Below are 25018 nucleotides of genomic sequence, written 5' to 3'. Positions count from 1 at the left end.
CTTCGGCCCCATGTTTGTCTTGAACACGTTTATTTACGGAAGGGAGAACGGTCATTGAGGGAGTGCCGAAACACATTGAATATACAGCTGCAAACATTCTAACCCAAGTGTTACAATCAGCTAACTCAGGAACAAGGCTTTTAGATAAGCTCATGGTCAGGATCCTATGTTTCTCCACTGGAGTGGCATTAAGAAAAACAGTTGTCCAAATTTCTCAGCAAGCCAATATTGAAGTTCGTCCTTATTCTGCGGACGTTTGCCCATCACTGAATTAATCATGACAGGGCTGATAAAAACACCACTGGGTCCCGGTGGTTGGGCGGCAATACCAGGTGGTCCCATCTGTTTGTTGTACAACATAAACTGTATAACAGTTCAAAGTATACATATTAACGAAGTATGTGATACGTGTTGCTCTACGACTGGAACATGAAGATAATTTGGATGTGGGTTGTACCCAGCCTAAACGGACCGCAGTTACAGGATGAGGAACGGCGCCATTAAACCATATGGTGTGTTGCCAAGCTGTTAAAGGAACTTCAAGAGATCTATAAGGTCGATAATTCTGCGGAAGCGCAGTGGCAGTATATTCATGAAAGAAATTGTCAGTTCCATCCACTGCCGGAAAAGTGACCCAAGAGTAAAATACCTCGAAGTGAAATGCAGCATCACCTTCAACAACAAAGATTATAGCAGCACTGGCATTAGGGACTCCATGTTGAGTCAAATGTGTGGTAACTGGGGCGCGGTTAGGACTGACAAAGGCAACCGCCATAATCAACAGATAGAAAAAGACAACCTCTTTGCGGCAGCACAATAATGGGTAAGAAGAAAGAAAAAAGATCTTTTAAAATTCAAGCTTGTAAAACCTATAATATCTCAAAATAGGAGGCTACACCATCATATAGGAGGCTACACCGTCACAACTGTCTCCAGAAACAGAAGTGAGGGGATTGTGGACAAGCACTAGTCAGGAGTCTCGCAGATAAGTACCAGACCAAACGTTGGCGGCGCCATGTTGCAGGGATTCTGCACGCACACAGAACTATGCAAAGGAAAACAGGACCTCGCCGTATAGGGGCTAAGCCTTTCTACCGCCTCAGCACCCAAAATCCCAGGACCGATTATCTATAGTGTCTCATTCATTCTCCTACATAATCACGAAGCTACAAATGATCAGACAACCCAGGACACAACACTTCAGACTCTCTCAGGAATCAGGGTAGTAAGACATACCCTTTCGCTCACTCAGTCATGCTCGTCCACAATAAGAATTGTCAGAGTCACTGTTATAGTTCAAAATGTTTATTGTAACTACAGTACTCTATAATGCAGTATACGAGCCACTACCAACAGCAAAAACGCATAAACATAAGACAGTTAGCATCACAACAAGTCCATAGATTACAAAGGGGGATGCCATGATGTACCGACAGTGGATCAAGTGCTAGAAGGCCTAACCACCCTCCCCTTGACGAGAAGAAGTTTTATTATATAAAGGAAGATCTCTGGGCTTTGTCAGCAGACCCCATACCTTAGTACCTAGATGGTATTTCTACATCATAGGAACAGCATAGCTCTTCTCCCTGGAAAGGTCCCTCTCCAAGTGTCTGTTAAACCAACATGCCATCCCATAATATCAAAACATGAGTCTTCAGCAAACACAGCTGTGTTAGCGTGTTTTGTCTAGGTGCTAGAGACTGACGAGAACAGAATACCAAAGGGCATTGGTTATCAACCTTGCCCAGCGTGCTCAGACTAAACTCCAGGAACAGGCAGAGAATGCAGAAAGCAGACGGTTCTCATGTGAAAGGCACAAACAGAGTCTTGCAAAATAAAGTCATGTAGTAACGTGCACAAAAGCAGCATCATGGCGGCAGAGCTCATGCTAATTTAGCAATGTCGACAATGACCCTAACGGCCATATTACAGTATTACAAGTACCATATGCTATAATGCACTTGCAATACACCAAACAGGAACCCACCATGTTTGTGATAGAATATCCCATTCACTAAACTCTAGATAAGGTCCCAAGCAGCGTATATGTATGTATATATTAAGGATTGCAGTTGCCCCACGGATTAAGGACACCACGTCACTCCAGTGCAAGTAAAGTTTATTTTGCTTTCTCTTTGGCAAAGGCAGTCACGTCAACGCGTTTTTGTGCACACACGTGCACCGAAACGCATTTGCATGACTGCCTTTGCTGAAAAGCAAGCAAAATAAACTTTCTTTACTTGTACCGGAGTGCCGTGGAGTCCTTAATCCGTAAGGCAACCACAATCCTTTATACAATATCAGTGCCCGGCGGAGCGCTGTAATTTGAGCACCACCAGCGATCAGGCTGCTCGGGAGAAACTCGCCGAACACAGAGGGAGATGTATGTATGTATATGTATATATGATATATATATACTTACATGTATATATACAGAGAGAGGGAAAGATAGAAAGCTCTCCACTGGTTTTCTGGTTGAGCCATAATCTATTCCAGCAAATGCAGTTCATGCCGTCTCATGCAGAAGTCACTGCATAGCCCAACTGTCCCATGCCACCAAAAAATGATCACCTTCTAAAGAACCAAGAGACTGTTTTGATCAGGGCTGGACTGGGAATGCAATCCAGCCCTGGCAATTAAGTTTGACCGGCCCGGAAGGGTGGGAGTGTGGGGGTGCTGGTGGGGAGCACTGCTGCTGCTTTTGATACAGGGGGCAGATATTGCAGCACTGCTGCAAATTGGCCCCCAGTAACAAAAACGGTCCCCATCCTTCCGACTCACCGGGAAAACGCCCCATGCCCACTACGGCCAATCTGGCCCTGGTTATGATAATTTGCCTCCCAAAGACTTATTTTTTCCACACCGAGAATGTCAGTAAAAGGCACAAATATTTGCCTATCCAAGCCTCTGGCTCTGTAAAAGCCTCTCACTTGCTGTAGGATCCCACCACAACCTCATCATCAGAAATGGCGTCCTGTTTTCCCAGCATCAAGATCTGTAACAGTGCTCATCTTGTAATGGCGAAATGCTCTCGTCTCTGTAGACATGTAAAACATATTAGGGAGAGTCTCCAGCAAAACAGTAATAAATTGTTGATTACACAAATACAACAAATATTCTAGAATCTAGCATCAGCTTAGATCTTGTTTTTTAGACCAGAGTGGAAAATACTATGTTGCCTCTTGGGAATTTACTCAAAATAACCATAAATTCTGTATCTCAGTTCAAATTCAAAGAGTAAGCAAAGCAAATATAATGCTGAAACAACTTGTCTTGTGTGCCCGAACTCTGCACACAAATTCTGCTCAGTGGAAATGAGTGTTTTCTGTCAATAGAGCACATGTGGTGCTTGAATGACAGCAGGGCAATGAAAAGGAACAGCTTCACCAATATTTACACGAGCAATCAATCTGTTTTCAAACATGTATTTGGTGCTATCCAAATGGGCCAGTGAACATGCAGGATTTCAAGGTATTCTTGTTTAATCCTCGTTACTTTGTGCAAAGTTTCCTGCCTGCTCCTTTTATTGTTTCAAACACTTTCGCTAGTGCTAGGATTGGGAGGTTTGGGTTGGAGAAAAATGCATCTAGCATGAGTTGAGCTGAGGGTCTTTAAATAGAGAACATTGGGGCACATGCATCAACAATGCCATTTGCGATTCCTTATTAGCGAAAAATAAGGAATCGCTAATAAGGAATAGCAAAAGGCTATGCATGTAGGAATCGCTATTTAAATAGCGATTCCTTAACTTTCCTTAATTGCGACTAGCAAATTGCGAGTAGCAATTAAGGAATGCCGTCCCAATCATTCCTATGGGCCTCCAGGCCCATAGGAATGAATTGAAGATTGCATGAGCAAATTGCGAGTACCAGTAGGTTCTCGCAAATTGCTCATGCAATTTTAAGGGTGCAAGGGTGTCAAAATGACACCCTATTGCACCCCTGAAATTGATATGTGCACATATGTTGCACACACACATGCTCTAAGGGCATGTGTGTGCGCAACATGAAACTTTGAAAAATGCACAAAAGTGCATTTTTCAAACTTTTAGCAAATTACCATGCAGTTCATCTTCATGGTAATTTGCTCCCCCTATTAGCGAATTCGCAAATTTTTTAACTTTAATGCATTGCATTTAAGGAATCTCAATTTGGGATTCCTTAAATGCAATCGCAATTTAAGGAATCGCTATTTAAGGATTCCTTAAATAGCGATTTTTGTATTTGGGTTGATGCATTGGGATTAGGTTTTATTTACTCGCTAACGGGTGTTATTAGCGATTCGGTATTTTACCGACTGGATTTTGGCTTGATGCATGAGGCTGTATGAGCCTAATTTATAATTTGGCTTGATGGCCCATCTTTCCACCATGGTAACAGAGTAATTTACTTTGTCCCCATGGCGGAGGGACTACCCCCTAAATTTATAATACATTGACCAAAACCACCTTCATGTCGGTTCCTGTCACTGCATTTCACTGTTTGGTACAGGACTGTGTTAGTATGACGCAGCTATGCACCAAACAGCTTTCTTTTTTAATTTTCAGAAAGAAAATAGCGAAACAAGATATTCTTTTTGAAAATAAAAAAAATGGATGCTACCCTCGCCATACGAGTCATCTCCAATGTCTGGGGTGGGGAATGGGGAGAATTATTTGCTTTTCAATGTCCCTCACCATGACGGTGACTGACAGTAAAAAACATGGCTACATGTCTGCCCATCCTGAATGAGTGGGCAAACATAGCTGTTTCTACAATGGTTCTTACTCTGTTGGGCTGTCGGAAAAGTTTGGCTGAGGCGGAGACAGAATAGTCTCTGCTTTGGCCAGACTTAAGGTCCGAAAACATACAAAAGGTTATCCTCTGCCTAAAATAAGGCTTTCATTATAACAGTACTCTGTCAATATTAGAGAAAAGGAAAAACTTCCTTTTCTTTTGTTAGATGCTCACCCTCTCTAATAGTGGCGTGATTCATCATTAGATCTCATCCTGATCCCTAAAAACCAGGGAGCACTTAGGATATTTTCATTGCTGGGGTACCTAAAAATATAAAAATACTGCAAACCAGCTTCGGTTTCCCTTTATTAACGTGGTTTGGGTATGGTTAAAACATCTCAAAAAGGGGGTTAAGGATATTGTGGTCTGCTGACTCTAACAGTTGTCAACATGTTTTAGCCCCTATACTCATACCATTTGGGACCAGGGCCTTCATCAGGATATCACATACACACTATCCCGGATTCACAAACCATTCACCCAGAAGGCATGCAGCATTATCTTGCATGCAAGGTGATTTATTACTTGCTTTTTAGTCGCCTAATATGTCTTGATTCCTATGATAAAGAACAGCTGCATTGTCAACAACCGATATCTTAAACTTAAGGTCCACCTGCAATTAAATTTAAAAGGCGGACCATTTTATTGGCGGGGAGTGATATCTGTCACCATTGCAATGGAGTACCCTCTCCACCAATATATAAATCAAGACCTTTATGTAAACAGATTTCAAAATGTGATACTTTGGATATGTGCTCACTAACTTTATCCTTGGTCCCAGTATCCCCTTACTGAAACCCCGCACAGAATCACAAAAGCTGGGTATCTATTCATATGTTTGTTGCTGAGTCTATCTAAAGGGGCCAATCACACATTAAGACATCACATAATACGTTGCTTTAAAATGTTCAATTCAATTCTAACTTTCAAATCAAATTAATTGTGACTTGTGTCTATTATTTGGTTTTATTCTAGGACTCCAAGGCATATTACCACCTTCTCAACCAGGTAGCACCAAAGGGAGATGAAGATGGCCTCCCCCCTATCGATATTGACCTGACAGGACTCAGGGTAAGTAGTGTTGAATGAGTGTGTTTTGTTGCTCTCCATCACATTATTAAAATTATATTTTAGTGGATCTCTCGAAATTCAGTGTATGAACTTGTTAGGATTTTGCATTTAATAAAAAGATAAGATTTTGAAACATGGACAAAATGGCCCTTAAAATAAAGTTACTTTTGTTTACTTAGTTGATTCTGTTCTTTGGTTTTACACTGGTTTTAAAAAACCTCATGGCAGCAATGCCAATTTTTCTTCAACAGTGAACATTTAATACTTGTCCACCCCATATTGACTTCCACTCATTTTACAGGTAAACGGCTTTGGACCAGGTTTAGAGATTGGCGGAAGGGTTATTCCATCACAAAGGTAATGGATATCCACCTGCCAAACTCTAAAACAGGGCCTTAGTAAATTTCTGAAAAGCAAAATGTAGCATGGGATGCTGTAAGTGAGGAGTGCTGGACAGAGACCCTACCTCGCTACGTTGATGAAATACGGATTTCCTCATACTGTACTATATAGTACACATTCTCTTCACTACCAACCATCTGCCCACCACCATTGGTCATGAGTCTAACGTAAACCTTTATTTACACTACTTACCCAATGAATGGCACATGGGAAGGTATGCTCTCTAAATAAAATGCACTCTCATTAATTTTAGATATTGTCCAAGCACTGCAAAGGACTCAGTCTATTTCACATATAAGAACACATTAACTTGACATACATGTGCCTGCATAAATTGCAATGAAGTGGTCTCCGGGTGGCATATGTGGCACTGTTAAAAACACACGCCTGTTTACTATTATACTTTTAAGCTCTGTTTGTCGATAAAGACCTAATGCTAGGTTCATGTAAAGCTCAAAGGAAACAATCTTGTAGTTCTTATAACAAATAGGTAACTTCTTTTTCAATCTGCATGCAGTGACAAAGGTATATGTCCACAGAGTGCTTTTTAGGGCTAATAAAGAGGGCCATATTGCAGAATGTTGTTTTTTTCTCTTTGTGCTACAATCCATTACCTTCAGTCTGTTCCCCCTTAGATGAAATGGAGACTGACTTGGAGAGTGACGTAAGACTTCATTATGGTGGCTAACTTTCTGTGGCCCTTATTACCTTGTCGTATTCTGTACATATATTTCTTCCAAAAGTTCTTTCAATGCCATCCCTTTGTCTTATTTTTAACATTATTGTAGAAAAGGAACTTGGCTTTACTTATATAATTTTATATAACATATTTTAACTTTTGCCCAAAATATAACTGCACTTGATTTATTTCCTCCATTTTGATAGTCTCAAATCAAAATCATTGATTAAGGATTACTAATATTACATCGGAACAACGGATCTAAAGAGTCTGTTATTTTTAAACTCATTTTGTCCTACAGTTAAGTTTAATTTTTGCCATAGGTGAAATATTTTTTCCAGTGAACCCTCACGAACTCTTGCTGCTGGTATCAGCAAAAAAGATACATGTATATTCCATTTCTGTAGATCTCCCACATCCCATTGCAAAATTCCTTGAATTTTCAATTAAGTCACAGTTTATATTCTAATTTCTTCTTTTTTACTTTCTGCCTTTTCATCTGTTCAATTTTTTATGTTTTATAAACTTTTCCTCTACATTTATGGTAAAGTACCCATTGTATTACTGAAAAAGAAAGGAAAGAATAGACAAAGGAAGGTAAGAATAAGCTTGATATAAGAAATGAGAAGGAAAGTTATAAAATGCAATTTGATTGTAAACATCTTCACTCCTGTGCAAAATAGCATACATATCTCTCTCTCAAGAGACCATTCTAAGCATTCAATTTACTAGGGGACTGGTTCAAGCTAATCATATAAATATTAGATTATATAAATACATATGTATATACATATATACAAATATATATAGATATAAAAATAGTTTAGAACCTGTGCAAAAAATCTTGTGCAGAAACTCTTGTGCAAGAAATTGCCAGTATCACCTTTTCTATTAGGATTCTAGACCCACATGTTATTGTGAGGACATGTTATTCTTGGTAACATTCTTGATCATCAGTGCAAATTAGTATACAGTACTTAACTATTAAATATTTTCTCATCAAACCAATGTTTTCTCTTCTTCTGGGCAGAGAGTAATATGCCGTACCGTGTCTAACATCCTTTTTATTATTCAAGTGCAACTTGATTTTTCAAGAATTTCATTCCAAAGGTTATAGGGACGTTATAGTTAGGCTCAGATTTCACTAGTGCAAAACCATAGAAATTCTGCAGTTATAGCTACCTGAGCTAACTATAACACAAAGCCCGCAATGCACTGCTTGTGACCCCACATATTACATCACTGATGACAAGGTCAGTGACATCTCAAATGACATCACTGATGACATCATCCGGTGATTGAGAGGGTTTTCTAAAAGTTTCTGAGTGTTAAAGATATATAGTAAGATACTAAAAATGTTAAGTTAGGAAACGTTATGTACTACTGAGTGATACTATTTGTAACACATATTATGTGAGTGACTGTGTGACTGTGTGCATCCATGTGTGAGTAGGTGTCTGAGTGGCTCTATGGGTGTGTGAGGAGTTGTATGGGTGAGTAAGTGGCTGTATTGGTGTTTATAGTGGATGTGTGTGGCTGTGTGGGTGAGTGAGTGGGTGTGCCAGCAGTGTATGGGTGAGTGAGTGGGTATGTGAGAGGCTGTTTAGGTGAGTGATGGGGTGTATTAGTGGCTGTATCAGTAAATGAGTGGGTGCATAAGTGTTGTATGGGTGAGTGAGTGGATGTGTGAGTGACTGGGTGATTAGTAAATGTGGGAGTGGCTGTATGGGTGAGTGTGCTTGTGTTAGTGACTGTATAGGTGATTGAGTATATGTGTTGGTGTATGTATGAGTAAGTGAGTAGGTGTGTGAGTAACTGTTTGGGTGAGTGAGTGGCTGTGTGAGTGACTGTATGGTTGAGTGAATAGGTGTGTGAGTAGCTGTATGTGTAACTGACAGTGTGTGAGTGGCTGTATGGGTGAGTGAGCGGGTGCATGAGTGGCTGTATGGGCGAGTTAGTGGCTGTGTGAGTGGCTATATAAGTGAGTGAATGTGTGAGTAGATCTATGGATCGATCAGTGAGTGGGTGTGTGAGTGCTTGTATGGGTCTGTTAATAGGTATGTGAGTGGTTGAGTAGGAGTGGGTGTTTGAGATGTTCTATGGGGTTGTGAGTTGTTCTGTGGTTGTTGACATGAGTGATGTCATTTGAGATGTTATCGGTGATGTCACTGACCATGTCATGAGTGATGTAATCTGTGAGGTCATAAGTAGTGCATTGAGGGGGTGTAAGTTATACTTAGCTCAGGTAATGTCCCTATAACCTTTGGGTTTTTTCAGTGAATTTCTATGGTTTTTTAAATGTTATTTCCTAAATGTAACCTGTAAAGTTTGAAAATGGGTGTGTGAGTGGCTGTATAGGTTGGTGAGTTGGTGTATCTGTAGCTGTAAAGGTCTGTGACTGGGTGTGTGGATGGCTCTATGCGTCTGTGAGTTGGTGTGTGAGTGCCTGGTGGGTCTGTGAGCAGGTGTGTGAGTGCCCTTGTGGGTCTGCGACTGGATCTGTGAGTGGCACTATGGGTCTGTGAGTGGTACTATAGGGTCTGTGAGTGGTTGTGTGGTTCTTTGAGTGGGTGTGTGAGTGCCTGTGTGGGTCTGTGAGTGGGTGTATGAATGCCTATGTGGGTGTGCGAGTGCCTGTGTGGGTCTATAACTGTGTCTGTGAGTGGCACTATGGGTCTGTGAGTGTGTGTGTATGAGTGGTTGTGTGAGCCTATGAGTGGATGTATGAGTGCCTGTGTGTGTGTGTCTGTGAGTGGGGGTGTGAGTGTCTTTTTGTAGGTCTGTGACTAGGTTTGTGAGTGGCACCAAGGGTCTGTGAGTGGGTATTTGAGTGGCTGTGTGGCTCTGTGAGTGGGTGTGTGAGTGCCTGTGTGTCTGTGAGTGGGTGTATGAGTGATGCTATGGGTTTTGTGAATTTGCCTACTTAGGGTATTTTAAAAGGGACAACTATGGACTCTGCTCTCACCAGGAGACGACAAGAAAGAAATCTCTCGTCACAGTCACTACAGATCAGATTGTGCTCCATTAGATCAACAATGTATTCACCTCCATTGACGATTTCAGATTGTTTTTCAATGTGGAATACGATAAGAAACACAATTGATTTGCCTTTGCCAAGTCCTAGAAGTTATGAACGTTTATGCTTTACTGTGGTGGAACTTCAACTAGGGCACCTGCTATGTTTATATTTGTAAGTGCTTCCCGTTGAGGTTTAATTTCTGTAAAATTCCAGGCCCAGCCTGGTACCTAATTTTTTCCCCGAAGAGTCCCCAGTTTTGCCCGAAAACTTCTACCCAACTGGAACACTTTCATCTGGTTAATTAGTAAGTGCTACCTCATGGGATAAATGTCTTGTGCATATTCTGCACTAAAGCTGAGTAAAGGATCACGAGGTAATGTTTCCAGTAACCTCGTGTGCACGAAATTATGAGGGTGTCTCGTGGCCCCCCTCCCCAGGCCAAATTCGGCTCCGGGGACCCCATCCCTGAGTCACTGCCTTGTTATCCTGGGTGCCCTGGACACCCAGTCTGCACCGCTGGGGACCGTGGAGGGAGCTGGAATGCCCCCACAGTCCCTGCTGGCTCTATGCCTCCAGCCAGAGCCAGCATTGCTCCCGAACACAGGGAGCTGCTTAATATGACAGCAGCAGGCGAAAAGGAGAAAGCTCCACTCCCAGAAACCGGTAGCGGTTTGACAGCTCCTGCTTGCTGGGAGCTGTCAAACCGCTAAATATATAATACTGGGACACCCTCCCAGTATTACATATTTCATAGGCCACAGACAGATGGTCGTCCCCGGGTCCCAGGGGGTCCCTGAGGCCCCCCTTTGATTAGTTAATGTATTGCCCTGGGGAGGTATTGGTCCCTAGGGCTTCTACAAAGCCCAGGAGGGGTGGTCCGCATGTCCCCACTCCTTTTGTAAAAATAAAGCCCCAGGGTTTCTAGGAAGGCCAGGAGGGGGGTCCACGTGGCCACCTCCATTTATAAAAATAACACCACATGGAGGTTGTGGTCCACGGGGCTCAAGGAGCCTTAGGATGGGGGCCCTTTGCGCCCCCTCCTTTTTTTTTAAATGCCCCCAGAACCTGGTACACCCAGGTGCTGTTTTCAAAACTAGCGTGGGAGTCATGGATCCATCAGGATTTTCATCGTAAATGTGTAAAATAGATGCTTTTTAGCCCTAGAGGGGCACCCCAGAACCAGAAGTAGAGGGTCAGGGTATTTCTACCCTGCCCCCTTTTCTTTTTCTAAAACATTTTTTTGTGGGACTTGGCTGTAGGTGAGTCCCAAGATGGCATCACTTCCTGCTTGAAGTGTTGGCCATCAATCAGATTTCAGCATGGGACTGTCGGATCTTCAGGGGATCCGCTTTCCTATATTAGGGCTTGACCTGACTGGCAGCGTGACTGTATTGCGCGCAGTGCTCTTAATGGCAAAAGTGCAATTGTTTGTCCAGGATTTTTAAAGTTCCCGTTTTGGTATTTATTTTTAATTTTATTTCCAGTTTCCCCTGTTTTTAAACTGCTGGCCCCTTACCTGCACTCTAATCTTGTAAAAATCACTGCTCTTTTATCGGGTCCTTGCTACATAATCACTCCCACTGGGGACATATTGGTGGGGAGAGAAGGACGCCTGGCGGCGCCATCTTTGTTGCTGGTCTAGTCGTCAGAAGGACGATAGACAGCTACTTAAGGCGGTCATGCTGACGCGCAGCGGGCACGCGCAGCGGGTTCGCCGGATTTCCGGCGGAGTTACGCCTGAGTTCAGCCCGTCTGCGCCCGTCCGCGCTCGGCCGGGCTCAGGGGCGTGGTCTGCTGCTCCGAGAAAGGTATTTTCCGCCAGAGACTTACATTATATAGACAATGGTATTCAGAAGTTAGATCCAATCATTACGAAGAGGCTAGAGGATATGAATATCCTTCGACCACTCAGGGGGAAGTCAGGGACTGTCCCGCCTTCTTTGAAGTTGACTAGTCTGAATACAAGGTCACTTCATAAGCACTGTCTTGAAATTTTTACTCTTCTTCAGGAAGAGGATATTGATGTGTTGACTCTTACGGAGACATGGTTGGGCGATGACTCCCTGCCTGATATTATAGCCACCCTTCCCAATGAATATGATGTGGTATGGTATAACCGTACCGACAACGCTCGCGGTGGGGGGGTAGCTATTTTTTATAAAAAGTACTTAAAGGTTGTTAAAATAGTGGCCGAGTCTGTAGATCTATCTGATATTCTTGGTGTGAAAATTACTTTGAATAATTCATGCCTCATGATTCTTACAGTCTACCGCCCTCCAAATTCCACACCAGCATTTAATGATTTATTTGCCCCTATCATGTCTGATTTATGTACAAGATATCAAAAGATTGTGGTAACCGGGGACTTCAACATGCACTGGGATAAAGCCCATAAGGATCCGGCAACTCGACACTTGGAGAATACTATGTCTTCACTTGGTATTAAACAGCTCGTAGATGCCCCCACACATATCAAGGGGCATACCTTGGATCTTATTTGGACCTCAGACCCAAAGGTTATCCTTGTGGACATTCTGCCTTGTGTCTGGTCGGATCATTATCTGGTGAACTGTGAGATTCCCATTGTAGGCTTCTTGGCTCAAAATCAATTAAATTTGAGGAAAGTTCGTCAGTGGATAAAAGTTGATTCACTATCCTTGACTAGCACTCTTCCTGATTATGCCCAATCACTGGTCTCTAGTGGAGATTTGGATCAGGATTATAGGGACATAATGCGAATTTTGAGCCAGGCGATTGATCAGATAGCACCCGAAAAGCTACAAAAGGTAAAAAGAGTAGGAAAAGGGGCTCCATGGTTCACTCCGTTGTTGAGGGACTATAAAAAGAAGCTCCGCCATCTAGAAAGGAACTGGAGGAGAACAAAAGATGGCGTAGATCGGGAATCGTATAAAACCTCACTTAACTCATATAAAAAGTTGATCGTAGCTACAAAAGCAGATTTCTACGAAACTCGCATAAAGCAGTCGGAGAATATTCAGAAAGAAACATTTAAAATTCTGACAGAGTTGAGTAAAAAACCAGAAACGTCTGAAACCACAATAAACGTTGATACTTTTCAACGTTTTTTTTCGGAGAAGGTTGAGACTATTCTCTCTGAGATTGAGCATAGTACTCTGAATGGTTCGCTTCCAGTACAGGAAGTTCAAACCTCTGTGGAAGTTTCCATATCAAGGTTCCCTGAGATAGATCCCATGGAGCTTGAGCAGCTCATGAGTAGCACCAAATCAGGTTCCCCAGCGGACCCGTGTCCCCCCCAGGGTCTTTCGCCTGGCATGTCCTATCTTAGAAGATCATATTATCTCCCTTCTCAATAGTTCAATGGAGACTGGTTATTTACCATCGAGTCTTAAGGAGGCCCTAGTTAAACCTCTGTTAAAAAAACCAGGAGCCGATTTGACCATTTTGAAAAATTATAGGCCGATATCCAAATTACCTTTCTTGTCCAAGGTCTTGGAGCAACATGTGCTGAAGTCCCTTTCTTTATTCCTGGAGTCACACCATCTACTCCAGGAGCGCCAGGCAGGATTTCGTGCACATCACAGCACCGAGCTGGTGATGCTCTCGGTGCTGGATGAGCTTAGAGGTATGGCTGATAGTAAGAAACCAAGCGCCCTGATACTTTTGGATCTATCGGCGGCGTTTGATACTGTCAGCCATTCCCTGTTATTGGACAGATTGACCTCTTTTGGGGTAAGGGGTCGGCCCATAAATGGCTCCAGTCCTTCTTGACGAGTAGGTCGCAGAGGATCCAACTGGGGGATTGTATCTCCGATATAGGCATTCTGGAGTGCGGAGTCCCTCAAGGCTCTGCATTGTCTCCACTGCTGTTCAATCTTTACCTACAACCGTTGATTGCATCTCTTGCGACTATGGGCTGTGGTGTGTTTAACTACGCTGACGATACCCAGCTGCTGCTGAGTATTGATAATACGGCCCGGGCACAAACTAATGCCCAGAACATCCTCAGACATACGGTTGGCTGGATGACTGCAAACCAGTTGAAGATAAACCCGGACAAAACGGAGGTTCTGGTGGTTTCGACCTTAGCTTCACCTTGGAGTGACCTTTATTGGCCCCTGGAACTAGGCCCTACACCGACACCGTGTGACAAAGTAAAAAGTCTTGGTATCAAGATTGACAATGAGTTGTCAATGGCCAGTCAGATTGCCTCCGTAGTAGGGATGTGTTCTGAGTTGATTAGACTGCTGCGTAAACTAGTTCCCCTTCTTTCTTTCTCCATGCTTCGAATGGTTGTTTCTGCTACAATTATATCGAGGCTGGATTACGGAAATGCTCTCTATTTAGGTCTGCCTAAAACCTTGACTAATAGACTGCAGGTTGTCCTGAATGATGCGGCGCGATTAATCTTCAGGCTACCTAGACGAACTCATGCTTCTCCTTTGCTGCTCAAGTTACATTGGCTTCCTATCGAGCAGAGAGCGGAGTTTAAGAGCTTATGTACGGTCCATAAAGCAATCTACGGACAGGCCCCGGCCTATATTAAAGAGCGCTTGAAGGTTTATAAGCCTAAACGAATTCTTAGGTCCTCTGATTCTCAGCTTTTGGTTTGCCCCCGATATAAGCTAGCAACCAAAGGTGGGAGATCCTTCTCGGTTCTGGTTCCACAGATATAGAATAAACTTCCGGAACCACTTCGGAGAGAAGTAAATCTCCTGCGTTTTAGGAAGCTGTTAAAAACGCTTCTATTTAGGGAGGCTTTTGGCTCACCTAATTAGCTGCTCTGAATGCCTCTCTTTTTTGCCTTTCATACGTTCTGCATTACTTTTGTTTGTCGTCGGTCTTGAGCGCCTGGAGACCTGTAGGTGAGTTGGCACTATATAAACCGAAGTTAACAATAACAATATATACAAATTTGGATTTCTTTTAATATCTTAAAAATTCCTGAACAAATTTACACCAATTTACAAAACGATCGCTTTCTAGATCAATAGCTAACTTTTGGCCAAATTTAGTGAAATTCTGTTAAGCGGTTCGGGCTGTAGTCATGTCTAAAATTCCTATCGGAATTAACATGGGAATCACACTTTTTTGACCCTCCCTTTTTCTCAGCTCCCACTTGACGGATCACCCTGAAACTTTCCATGCACAACTGGACTCACCGGCGCAGTGTTTTGGGAAACATTTGTGAAGATTCATCAAATGGCGCCAAAGATACAGTCACGTCAAAAAACACTTGTCCTATGGGAACATGGTCCTAACTATAACTACCTACTGGTGACTTCCTTTCTGTGGTGAAAATCGCAACTGATTTGTGAATTTGCAGTCTCCTGCGCTTGTTTTCAAAAAAGCCCTTGTGTTGGCCAGGTCTTGAGGTCATGAGGGTAATTAAAAAAAAAGGATGGAGGTGCACGGACCCCCGCTCCTAGTGCTCATTTTAGCCCTGGGACCACAGCGTCCCCGGGGCTATATTTAAATGTTGAAGTGGGGCTTTAGCGGTCCCCCCTTCATTGGGCTCATTGAAGCCCCAGGGACCATCACCTCCCCAGGGCCTTATTTATTAAAAAGTAGGGGGGCAGTGCAGGCCCCACTGCTGGGGCTTTAATATGCCCTGGGAACTCCCAACTCCCCAGGGATAAATTAATAAATATGCTGGGGGCGCACGGACCCTTCGGGTCCAGGGACCATTACCTCCCAGGGGCCAAATAAAATTTTTAAAACTAGGAGGGGGACTGGGTAGCCCCCCTCCCGGGCCATATAGGGCCCCAGGAACCACCACCTCCCTGGGGCCAGTCCAGTCATACTAAAGAAGGGGGGCCATACGGCCCCCACTTCTGGAGCCATTAATGGCCCTGGGGACCTCCACCAAGGCCTTGTCTTGCTATCTTCCAGTATAGCTGTTTGCTTTTGCTTGGCGGCAGTTGTGACAGCTCCCGCCAGGTGAGAGCAAACACTAACTCTGCTCCCAGCAAGCGAGCAATGTCATACTGCTCCCGCTTGCTGGGAACTGACTTTTTTTCTGTTTCCCTGCCCGCTGTCATGTGGGCAGGGAAACAGATGAAACGATTGCTTCTACCCACAGGGAGCTGCATTTCTAGCAGCTCCCTGCCTGCGGTAGCAATGCCGGCTGCTGCCGAAGGTGGGGAGCCGGCTGGGACTGGAGAGTCCTTGAGGCTCCCCCAAAGGTACCCAACGATACACACTTGGTGCCATGGGTGGGGTCAGGGCACTGAGGTAGACGTATTCTGGCCCCAGGGGATGGGGTCCCTGGGGCCAAAATAGCCCTGGGGAGGGGGGCCACGCAGCTCCTCCCCCTTTCCAGAAAAGAGAAAACAGAGGGAATACAAAACAGGCAAAAAGGAGAAAACAGAGGGCAGAAAAATGAGCAACAAAGGCAAAAAAGAGGGCAGAAAAACAAGCAGGAAAGGCAAAACAGAGGGTAGAAAAATGAGCAGAAAAGGGCAAAACAGTCACTCACATAATATATGTTAGAAAAAGTATCGCTCATTAGTAGTACACCTAGTACACTAAATTAACTTTTGCAGTAGCTTAGTATATATGTTTAACAATCATAAACTCTTAGAAAATACTTACACTCACTGCATGATATTATCAGTGATATCATTTGAGATGTCATCATGAGTGAATTATCATGTGAGGTCATAAGCAGTGCATTGTAGGGGCGTAAGTCATAGTTAGCTCAGGTAACTATAACTGCTAAATTTCACGGCTCTTGTACTGAGCCTAACTAGAATATCCCTGTAGCCTTTGTATTTTTCAGTGAATATACACATATACATGTCTATAATGGCTTTATACTTACCTGTGAAATACTTACTTTTTTGTGGTAAAGGCATGCATGCTAAAGGCATATTTGTTGTAAAAGTTTGGCATAGTAAAGGCATGCGTGGTAAAGACACATAGGTTGAAAAGCCTGCGTTGTTAAGGCATGCATGGTTCCGGCCGCATTGTAAAGGGTGTTCCCCATCAAAGGAGTGCCTTTAGTTTAAACATTAAAATATGGAGCTTCTCCCACTGGTAGTCACCTAAGCTCATGTCACCAAAGTACTCCACAATGTATATCTTGTTGATTCTAGTTGGAGGGAGAACATGATTTGCCTTGGATCATATGATTTTAATAGGATGTATTTCAACCCAGGTGTTTTGAAAAAGCAATAAGTGAGAAACAAATATTGTGAAGGGTTATAGCTATGATCAAAAGGAAATCAGTTAGGTTGAGTGTTAGGTTTTTGATTAGGGCTGCAGATAAAGTCATGATTGGTTAGAAATAGAGTTATGGTCGGGTAGAGGTAAGTTTTAGGGTGAAGGTTTAGGATAGGTTTAGGAGTGAAGATGAGTGAAATGAAAAAAAAAGAATTTGAATCACATGCAGTCTCAAACCCAGTGATTCCAACCAGTGCCCATTTCAGTACAAATATACACTTCAGAACCATTTGCATTCAAACATCGTCTTGTGGTACCATAGGCATTCTCACCAACAAAAGCCAGATCTTTATTACTGCTACACCAAGGTAGTGAGAAGGGCAATGGCAACTGGAGCCAGTAGCTTTCCTTCAATTATAGCTCTAGAACCTCATAGTAGCTTCACTACAAGTAGAGACACACACAAGTGAATTAAGTTGTTGGTGGCGAGTGACATTTTGTTGCATTTGTATGCCATATTCATGTCCAAGTGAATCTTTATAACAACATCCATGCCACTTGTTCTCTTGTGTAGAGTCCCATAGGATGTTGCAATGGTATGTGTATAGTTTTGTTATTACTCTCTATTGTTTATGGTAGTCTGTACAACACACGCTTGGTTAGTGTTTACAAAGTTTACTTGACGTATTCTCTGGTCCATAAAATTCACACTCCCTGTGTATCCCCCCCTAGCTGAACAGAGGCTAGTGGGCATGTTCCTAGTAGGGGTTCAGTAGGCCTTACCCTTAAATGTTCATCTCCCTCTACTGGCTCCAAGTTGATTACCATTGGAATATGAGTTCATTCATCTTTTCTGTAGGAGTGATTTCATCTATATTATTGACTAAATAGTCCAAGTTGATACAGGCAGCTCATTGTCTGGTGTGTTTCTTGGTAGATTTGGTGGACGATCATATAACACATAGACTAACTCGCTTTAGCTAGTAAGAGCAAGAGGATTTTTGGCCGGCTTCTATCTTGGGCACAGTGACTGCCGCCGAGTCGGCTCGCAATTTGGGGGTCATGTTTGAGCCTAGTCTGCAGCTCGATGCCTCTGTAAACAGGACCACGGCAACGTGTATGGGCTTGCTTCGAGCCTTACGTAAAATCTTGCCGATACTTCCCTTGGGAGCACGAGCAGAAGTGGTGCGTAATACCATCCTCAGTAGGTTAGACTACTGTAACGCACTGCTTCTGGGGGCTCCTAACACTCTGGTATCTAAGTTGCAGAGGATTCAAAACATGTCAGCCAAATTGGCCATAGCTCGTTCACGCTCTGCGTCGTCTTCGGCGGCACTATTCGATCTCCATTGGCTGCCTGTTCAGCAGCGGATCCTCTTTAAGGCCTCGTGTCTTGTTTTCAGGGCTGTGCATGGGCTAGGACCTTTGCCGCTGCAAAATCTTTTCTCCTGGAATCAGGCTGCCAGACCTTTGAGAACCTCCTCGGCGTTTTTGGTAAAAGTTCCTAAGATCAACAGAGTGAGGATGGGCGGCCGTGCTTTCAGCTTTGCAGCCGCTAAATTGTGGAACACCCTCCCCCTGTCGCTGAGGAGTAAGCAAGATCTAACCTCTTTTAAAAGAGATTTAAAGACCCACCTCTTTCCAAGAGCAATGTAGTGTGTTAGATCTGATGAACTGTGAAGGTCATAGCACCAGGATACCCTTGGGGTGGCAGTTGCGCTCAACAAGAACGTAAAAGAAGAAGAAGAAGAAGAATGACGAAGGTGAGGAGGTGATGCTTTGATTAAGTACCAGCGATCTTCAGAAGTCTGACTCAATATTCAATTCTCATTCCTTCTACCCTTCCCTCATGTCATTTTCGGCTTCTCATGGTTCGACCTTCTGTTTTGGGTATGGTGGAAAGTCAGAAGGCTTTGTGGAAGAGGTGATTCTTTATTGGCCCTCGCAAGTAGGATGGGTGGACTTAAGTTCACAGAGGGACTTTTCTTACTTCCAGTGTTGTTTTTATTAAGCAATGTAGAGCTGCTGTTGAAAGGAGCAGGCACATCTTATACTGTTGGAAAGGGGATAAGGTAGAGTGTACTACAGTAAAGAAAATTATAGTTAAGTAATCAAGGCCCATTGAAAGTATCTCATGGTTGTATGAGGCATGGTGAAACTGTGCTTATTCATTCAAAATAAATTGTAACTGCGCAGCAATAGAAAATTAAAAGTTGAGGTTGCTTTTCAGGAAAAAATTGAAGTTACCAGAGTGGCCTAACCGGGAAATTCATCACCATGCGTTTTGTACAGGTGAATGTAACACACAGTTGATATGATCTGACAGCAATGTCTCCTGCATGAGATGTATGGAAACAGGGCATAGTGATAATAATCACTTGTTTTTGATATTGAGCTACATACAGCATTTCTACCATTTCAAGGGCTGTAAATAATAGATGTTGGTATTACCCAGTCGTGGTACTAAATTTGCAGACCTTCAGGGGGATGTAAACCGGAGTCGGCCTTACCAGGATTCAAATTTGGGAAACAATGATAACCACTTTGTTCAGAGGCAAACATTGCTCTCATTGAGTTATCCCTCTGGCTTCATTTACATCAGGGAGAGAGTTCCACAAGCACAAACCAGGTTCTATGATCACAGAAAACCAGGGGTATCAATGGGTTATCATTGTTCAGCAATGCAGGGACATGGGTTAACTTTGAATTTGCCTGGTGTGCATTTACATGAGATACATTTGCTTAGTACGAACTAAGGTGGTCATAAACATTTCTGCTAGAAATTGTGACAGTGCGAGGTTCCATTTACATGGCCGGATAGCAAAATAGGTTCAAAACGCTCCTTTTTTACCCCTTAAGGTAAGACAGTGCTTAAAGCAGTGCACATTCAATTTACAGTCATGAAACGTCCTCTTTTTGCTAAGCCATTAACACAAAGTACATAGTATAGGTATGTTGGTACTGTTTCACATGGACTATTCCAATGTGAAATATGTTAGGGTCCCGGATAAAATATACTAAATTCTGTGCCAAAAACGAGTCACATATTTTGAGTCAAAGATCAGGGCCACGATAAACCCTATCTAAATGCTGCTTCATTAGCACTCGGTCTACAAGCTTCCTGTGCAGTGGCGTTTTAGCTAAGGTCTCAATATGATTTCTGGCTCTGGCTACCCACTATCTGACAACATGAACCTTTAGATTGGATATGTAATACCGCTTAGCCACAGTTATGCACCACAGACTACGGAATGGAGAAACAATGGAGACAACTGAAGGGCCAGAAACGTAGAATGCTTTTCCTCAGAGCTATAGGGAAGGATACACCATCCGAACTTCCCAAAACGACTGAATAGGTGTATCCTTTTAAGCATAAAGCTAGACTCTTCCTACGAAGCATATGTTTTCTTTCCATTGCTTTATTGCTTTGCAAGGCTTGTAGTTGTTGTCCCAATTTAGTCCGATGTTATTAGCATATTAAGTTATTTCTGGGCTGCATGTTGATGCTCATCACATGAAATGCAAATGAAGCACCCTGACTATGGTTTGCAGATTCTGGTCTGATTTTTAGAACAATAATCTATTCAGCTTAAGACTCCGAGGAAGAGAGCCAAGACTTCAGTGTCACTGCGCTAGATTAGGACATGACAAGATTATGTGGCAGGGTATGGTCTTACAGGTTGCTCTGCATAGGTCACCTTGACTTCAAAGATGCATATTTTGCAACCTGCAGCACATCATGAGTTTAAGACATGCCTTGTCAGGTGAATAAATGAATGCTCCGCAATCATTTCAAGTACATCTAGATCTACTTTCCAGTAGCTCAAGTTTTTGCTAAGTAGTTTTTCTTTCCACTCTGGTGCATTGCGGCTTGTTTTAATATGTATGTAGTCATGCATGGGGTTTTACGTCACCCAATTGACTTTCTGCTTCTAGAGGGACATCTTCTTTATCCAACAATCAAGACTTTGCCAGTAGTAGGGTGCACTGGTTTGTCCAATGTTGCTGTTGTAGACTATAAAGGACTCAAGATAGTTACTGAACAATACAAGGAAAGGGCTTCTACCTCACATACAGTTGGCGCATCTATGGAATTTGTAGCTTAGTTCAGATGTAAGTTTAGTTTCTGTCCCTCTGTAACACCAGCTCCAATTATATGCAGTGAGTCCCCTTTATCACATGTAGAAATCAAGCTCTGCTATATAATTTAGATTTTATACTGTGCGTACTTTTGAGTTGCCTACTTTAACAGAACTGTTGGTTGAGATGGGTAGTCATGATGCAGTATTGGCAGAATGTTGACTGGACCGTTCAAAAGGCACAGTTGTGCCCAATGACTCTATGGCCCAGATATGCACCACCAGCAGAAGCTTGAATAGGAGTTGTTGTGTCAATAGTCACACAATATTGTGGTTGCATATAATTCTGGATTTCCTATCTGAAACCTATAGTGGGTTTAGTCTCAAGATTGTGCGACTACGTAACTTGCTCTGGCATGCCAAGCAGCCTTACGCATTATTAGTATCCTTGGTTCTGTATCTTCTCACGCACTACCCATGCTTTAAATGCTCTTTGTGGTTAGGTTGCCTACTATGATGTCATATCAACCAAGGTGTGCTACGTTTCTTCATTCTTGTCTGCATTTTGTGTCTTCCCTGATTTACCCCTCGCTTGCCTACTCCTCCCTATACTACACCAGCAGCCATGGAACATGCTTCCTAGGTCATTGTCTTCGTTCATGTTCTCCAATATCCTCACCTCATGGTTTATAGAGATCATAATAAGTCCCAACCTCTACTACTTGTCACTGACTTGTACTTTTACCACTACATTCACCTTAGTTATTTCCATATGGATGAAAGTTGTGAATACATTCATGTGGCAGTGTGTTATAGGAGACCTGAGACTTTAATCCCCTGTTTTAATCCGTGTACCCCTCACGCAGGAGAAGGACGATCTTAAACGAGCAGAGTGCATGCTGGAGCAGGCTGATCGCCTTGGGTGCAGGCAGTTTGTGACAGCCAACGACGTGGTCAGAGGAAACCCTAAACTCAACTTGGCATTCATTGCCAACCTGTTCAACAAGTACCCTGCGCTGCAGAAACCAGATAACCAGGACATTGACTGGAGCTCCCTGGAAGGTAAGAATCACGAACAATACTGAAGCGCGTGACAGCACGTGCTGAGTACTATAACGTCACGCATATAAAAGTGTGTACAGGTAGCATAGCCTCTATGTTCCGTGTTTCCCTTACGCCCTGGGTGGGTTTGATAAACTCAGAGACTAAATGGATCTTTTATGACTCCTGTGCAGCTTGTTAGGAAAATAAATAAACTCTGGGTTGGGTTGCTAAATATGAATTTTCCCCAAATTCATTTAATTGTTTAATCACCCAAGGTTTTCATATCTGCACATGTGCTGTGTAGGAATGCATATCTAGTTGTTTTTTACTCATCAAATTTTTTGACTGCGAACTAGACGGTATATATTGACTTGTTATTATTATTGGTTAAAAAAATGAAAACTGTATTTCCAGTCAGAATGTACTGTTATGTATACGCAATACATTTGACCTCTCTTTGAAGGCTGCATCTTGATATAAGTCCATCCGAAGTTTTCTTTCTTTGTCGCAAGCAGGCTCTACTCATCCAAAAAGAGATGTAGGGCCTCATTTATGAAAAGTGGTGCATTGCTGGGCAAAAACAGCAATGCGCCACTTTTCATAGCGCCATCCTTATGACGCCATGGATTTACAATACAGCGCTCCGTGGTGCAAGGATTTACGGATAAGTCAGGAATCCTGATGTATCTGGTGGTGCAAAAATGTATGCATTGCTGGAGTGTGTCGGATAACTGACGCAACTCCAGCAATGTGTCATAACCCTTTGGCGACTCCCATGTGAAAAGCCCTGCATCCTTCCTTATGCGTGCTTGAAGCAGGCGTAAGGATTTGATGCAGTCAAGTCATAGAATTGGCGTAGTGAAATATCATAGATTTCACTGCGCCACTTCTGCAAGGCTTTTTTATGGGGAAACGCCCACCCTGTGTACATTATACCTGACGCAGGTATAATGTAGATTTGGGAAAAAGGGGGTGGTGATGGACAGAGTTTCTGAATGATGCAGAATACTCTTACCAAGTCAAGAGATCATGGTTGTAATCCATCACCGTTTTTTAGCTCACTGCACCATCCCAGCTCAGAACCTGGCTACATGCAAATTAGTCTGTACCTGTCCCAGTGCATGATGGGAACTGGGCAAACCAAACTGCCAAGCCAATTCTTATACTGGGGAGGAAACAAGCTTCCGGGGACCGGTTTCTGGCATCACAGCCTTCGTCGGCCCGGCTTGCCTGAATCCTGATAGTGCAATGAGCAAGGGACTCACGTCTGAGCATACCCTCCCACACTGAGTGTGGATAAAATCGATTTGGGAAAAAGGGGGTGGTGATGGACAGAGTTTCTGAATGATGCAGAATACTCTTACCAAGTCAAGAGATCATGGTTGTAATCCATCACCGTTTTTTAGCTCACTGCACCATCCCAGCTCAGAACCTGGCTACATGCAAATTAGTCTGTACCTGTCCCAGTGCATGATGGGAACAGGGCAAACCAAACTACCAAGCCAATTCTTATACTGGGAAGGAAACAAGCTTCCGGGAACCGGTTTCTGGCATCACAGCCTTCGTCGGCCCGGCTTGCCTGAATCCTGATAGTGCAATGAGCAAGGGACTCACGTCTGAGCATACCCTCCCACACTGAGTGTGGATAAAATCGATTTGGGAAAAAGGGGGTGGTGATGGACAGAGTTTCTGAATGATGCAGAATACTCTTACCAAGTCAAGAGATCATGGTTGTAATCCATCACCGTTTTTTAGCTCACTGCACCATCCCAGCTCAGAACCTGGCTACATGCAAATTAGTCTGTACCTGTCCCAGTGCATGATGGGAACAGGGCAAACCAAACTGCCAAGCCAATTCTTATACTGGGAAGGAAACAAGCTTCCGGGGACCGGTTTCTGGCATCACAGCCTTCGTCGGCCCGGCTTGCCTGAATCCTGATAGTGCAATGAGCAAGGGACTCACGTCTGAGCATACCCTCCCACACTGAGTGTGGATAAAATCGATTTGGGAAAAAGGGGGTGGTGATGGACAGAGTTTCTGAATGATGCAGAATACTCTTACCAAGTCAAGAGATCATGGTTGTAATCCATCACCGTTTTTTAGCTCACTGCACCATCCCAGCTCAGAACCTGGCTACATGCAAATTCGTCTGTACCTGTCCCAGTGCATGATGGGAACAGGGCAAACCAAACTACCAAGCCAATTCTTATACTGGGAAGGAAACAAGCTTCCGGGGACCGGTTTCTGGCATCACAGCCTTCGTCGGCCGGGCTTGCCTGAATCCTGATAGTGCAATGAGCAAGGGACTCACGTCTGAGCATACCCTCCCACACTGAGTGTGGATAAAATCGATTTGGGAAAAAGGGGGTGGTGATGGACAGAGTTTCTGAATGATGCAGAATACTCTTACCAAGTCAAGAGATCATGGTTGTAATCCATCACCATTTTTTAGCTCACTGCACCATCCCAGCTCAGAACCTGGCTACATGCAAATTAGTCTGTACCTGTCCCAGTGCATGATGGGAACAGGGCAAACCAAACTACCAAGCCAATTCTTATACTGGGAAGGAAACAAGCTTCCGGGGACCGGTTTCTGGCATCACAGCCTTCGTCGGCCCGGCTTGCCTGAATCCTGATAGTGCAATGAGCAAGGGACTCACGTCTGAGCATACCCTCCCACACTGAGTGTGGATAAAATCGATTTGGGAAAAAGGGGGTGGTGATGGACAGAGTTTCTGAATGATGCAGAATACTCTTACCAAGTCAAGATATCATGGTTGTAATCCATCACCGTTTTTTAGCTCA

At 43.4% G+C, this 25018-nt stretch overlaps 1 protein-coding gene across 1 annotated transcript in view; it reads left to right on the top strand.

Annotated features, from left to right (window-relative positions):
- LCP1 (lymphocyte cytosolic protein 1) overlaps positions 1 to 25018 on the top strand; it is a 228884-nt gene that overhangs the window by 147341 nt on the left and 56525 nt on the right. The window contains exons 9-10 of the mRNA XM_085621839.1: positions 5751 to 5846; positions 22035 to 22230. Of these exons, the coding sequence (XP_085477965.1) occupies positions 5751 to 5846; positions 22035 to 22230 (292 nt within the window). The remainder of the gene's footprint in view (positions 1 to 5750; positions 5847 to 22034; positions 22231 to 25018) is intronic.

The sequence above is a fragment of the Triturus cristatus genome, chromosome 8 (genome assembly GCF_964204655.1).
Source record: "Triturus cristatus chromosome 8, aTriCri1.1, whole genome shotgun sequence".
Lineage (NCBI taxonomy): Eukaryota > Metazoa > Chordata > Amphibia > Caudata > Salamandridae > Triturus > Triturus cristatus.
This window is presented reverse-complemented; position numbering and strand designations above follow the sequence as displayed.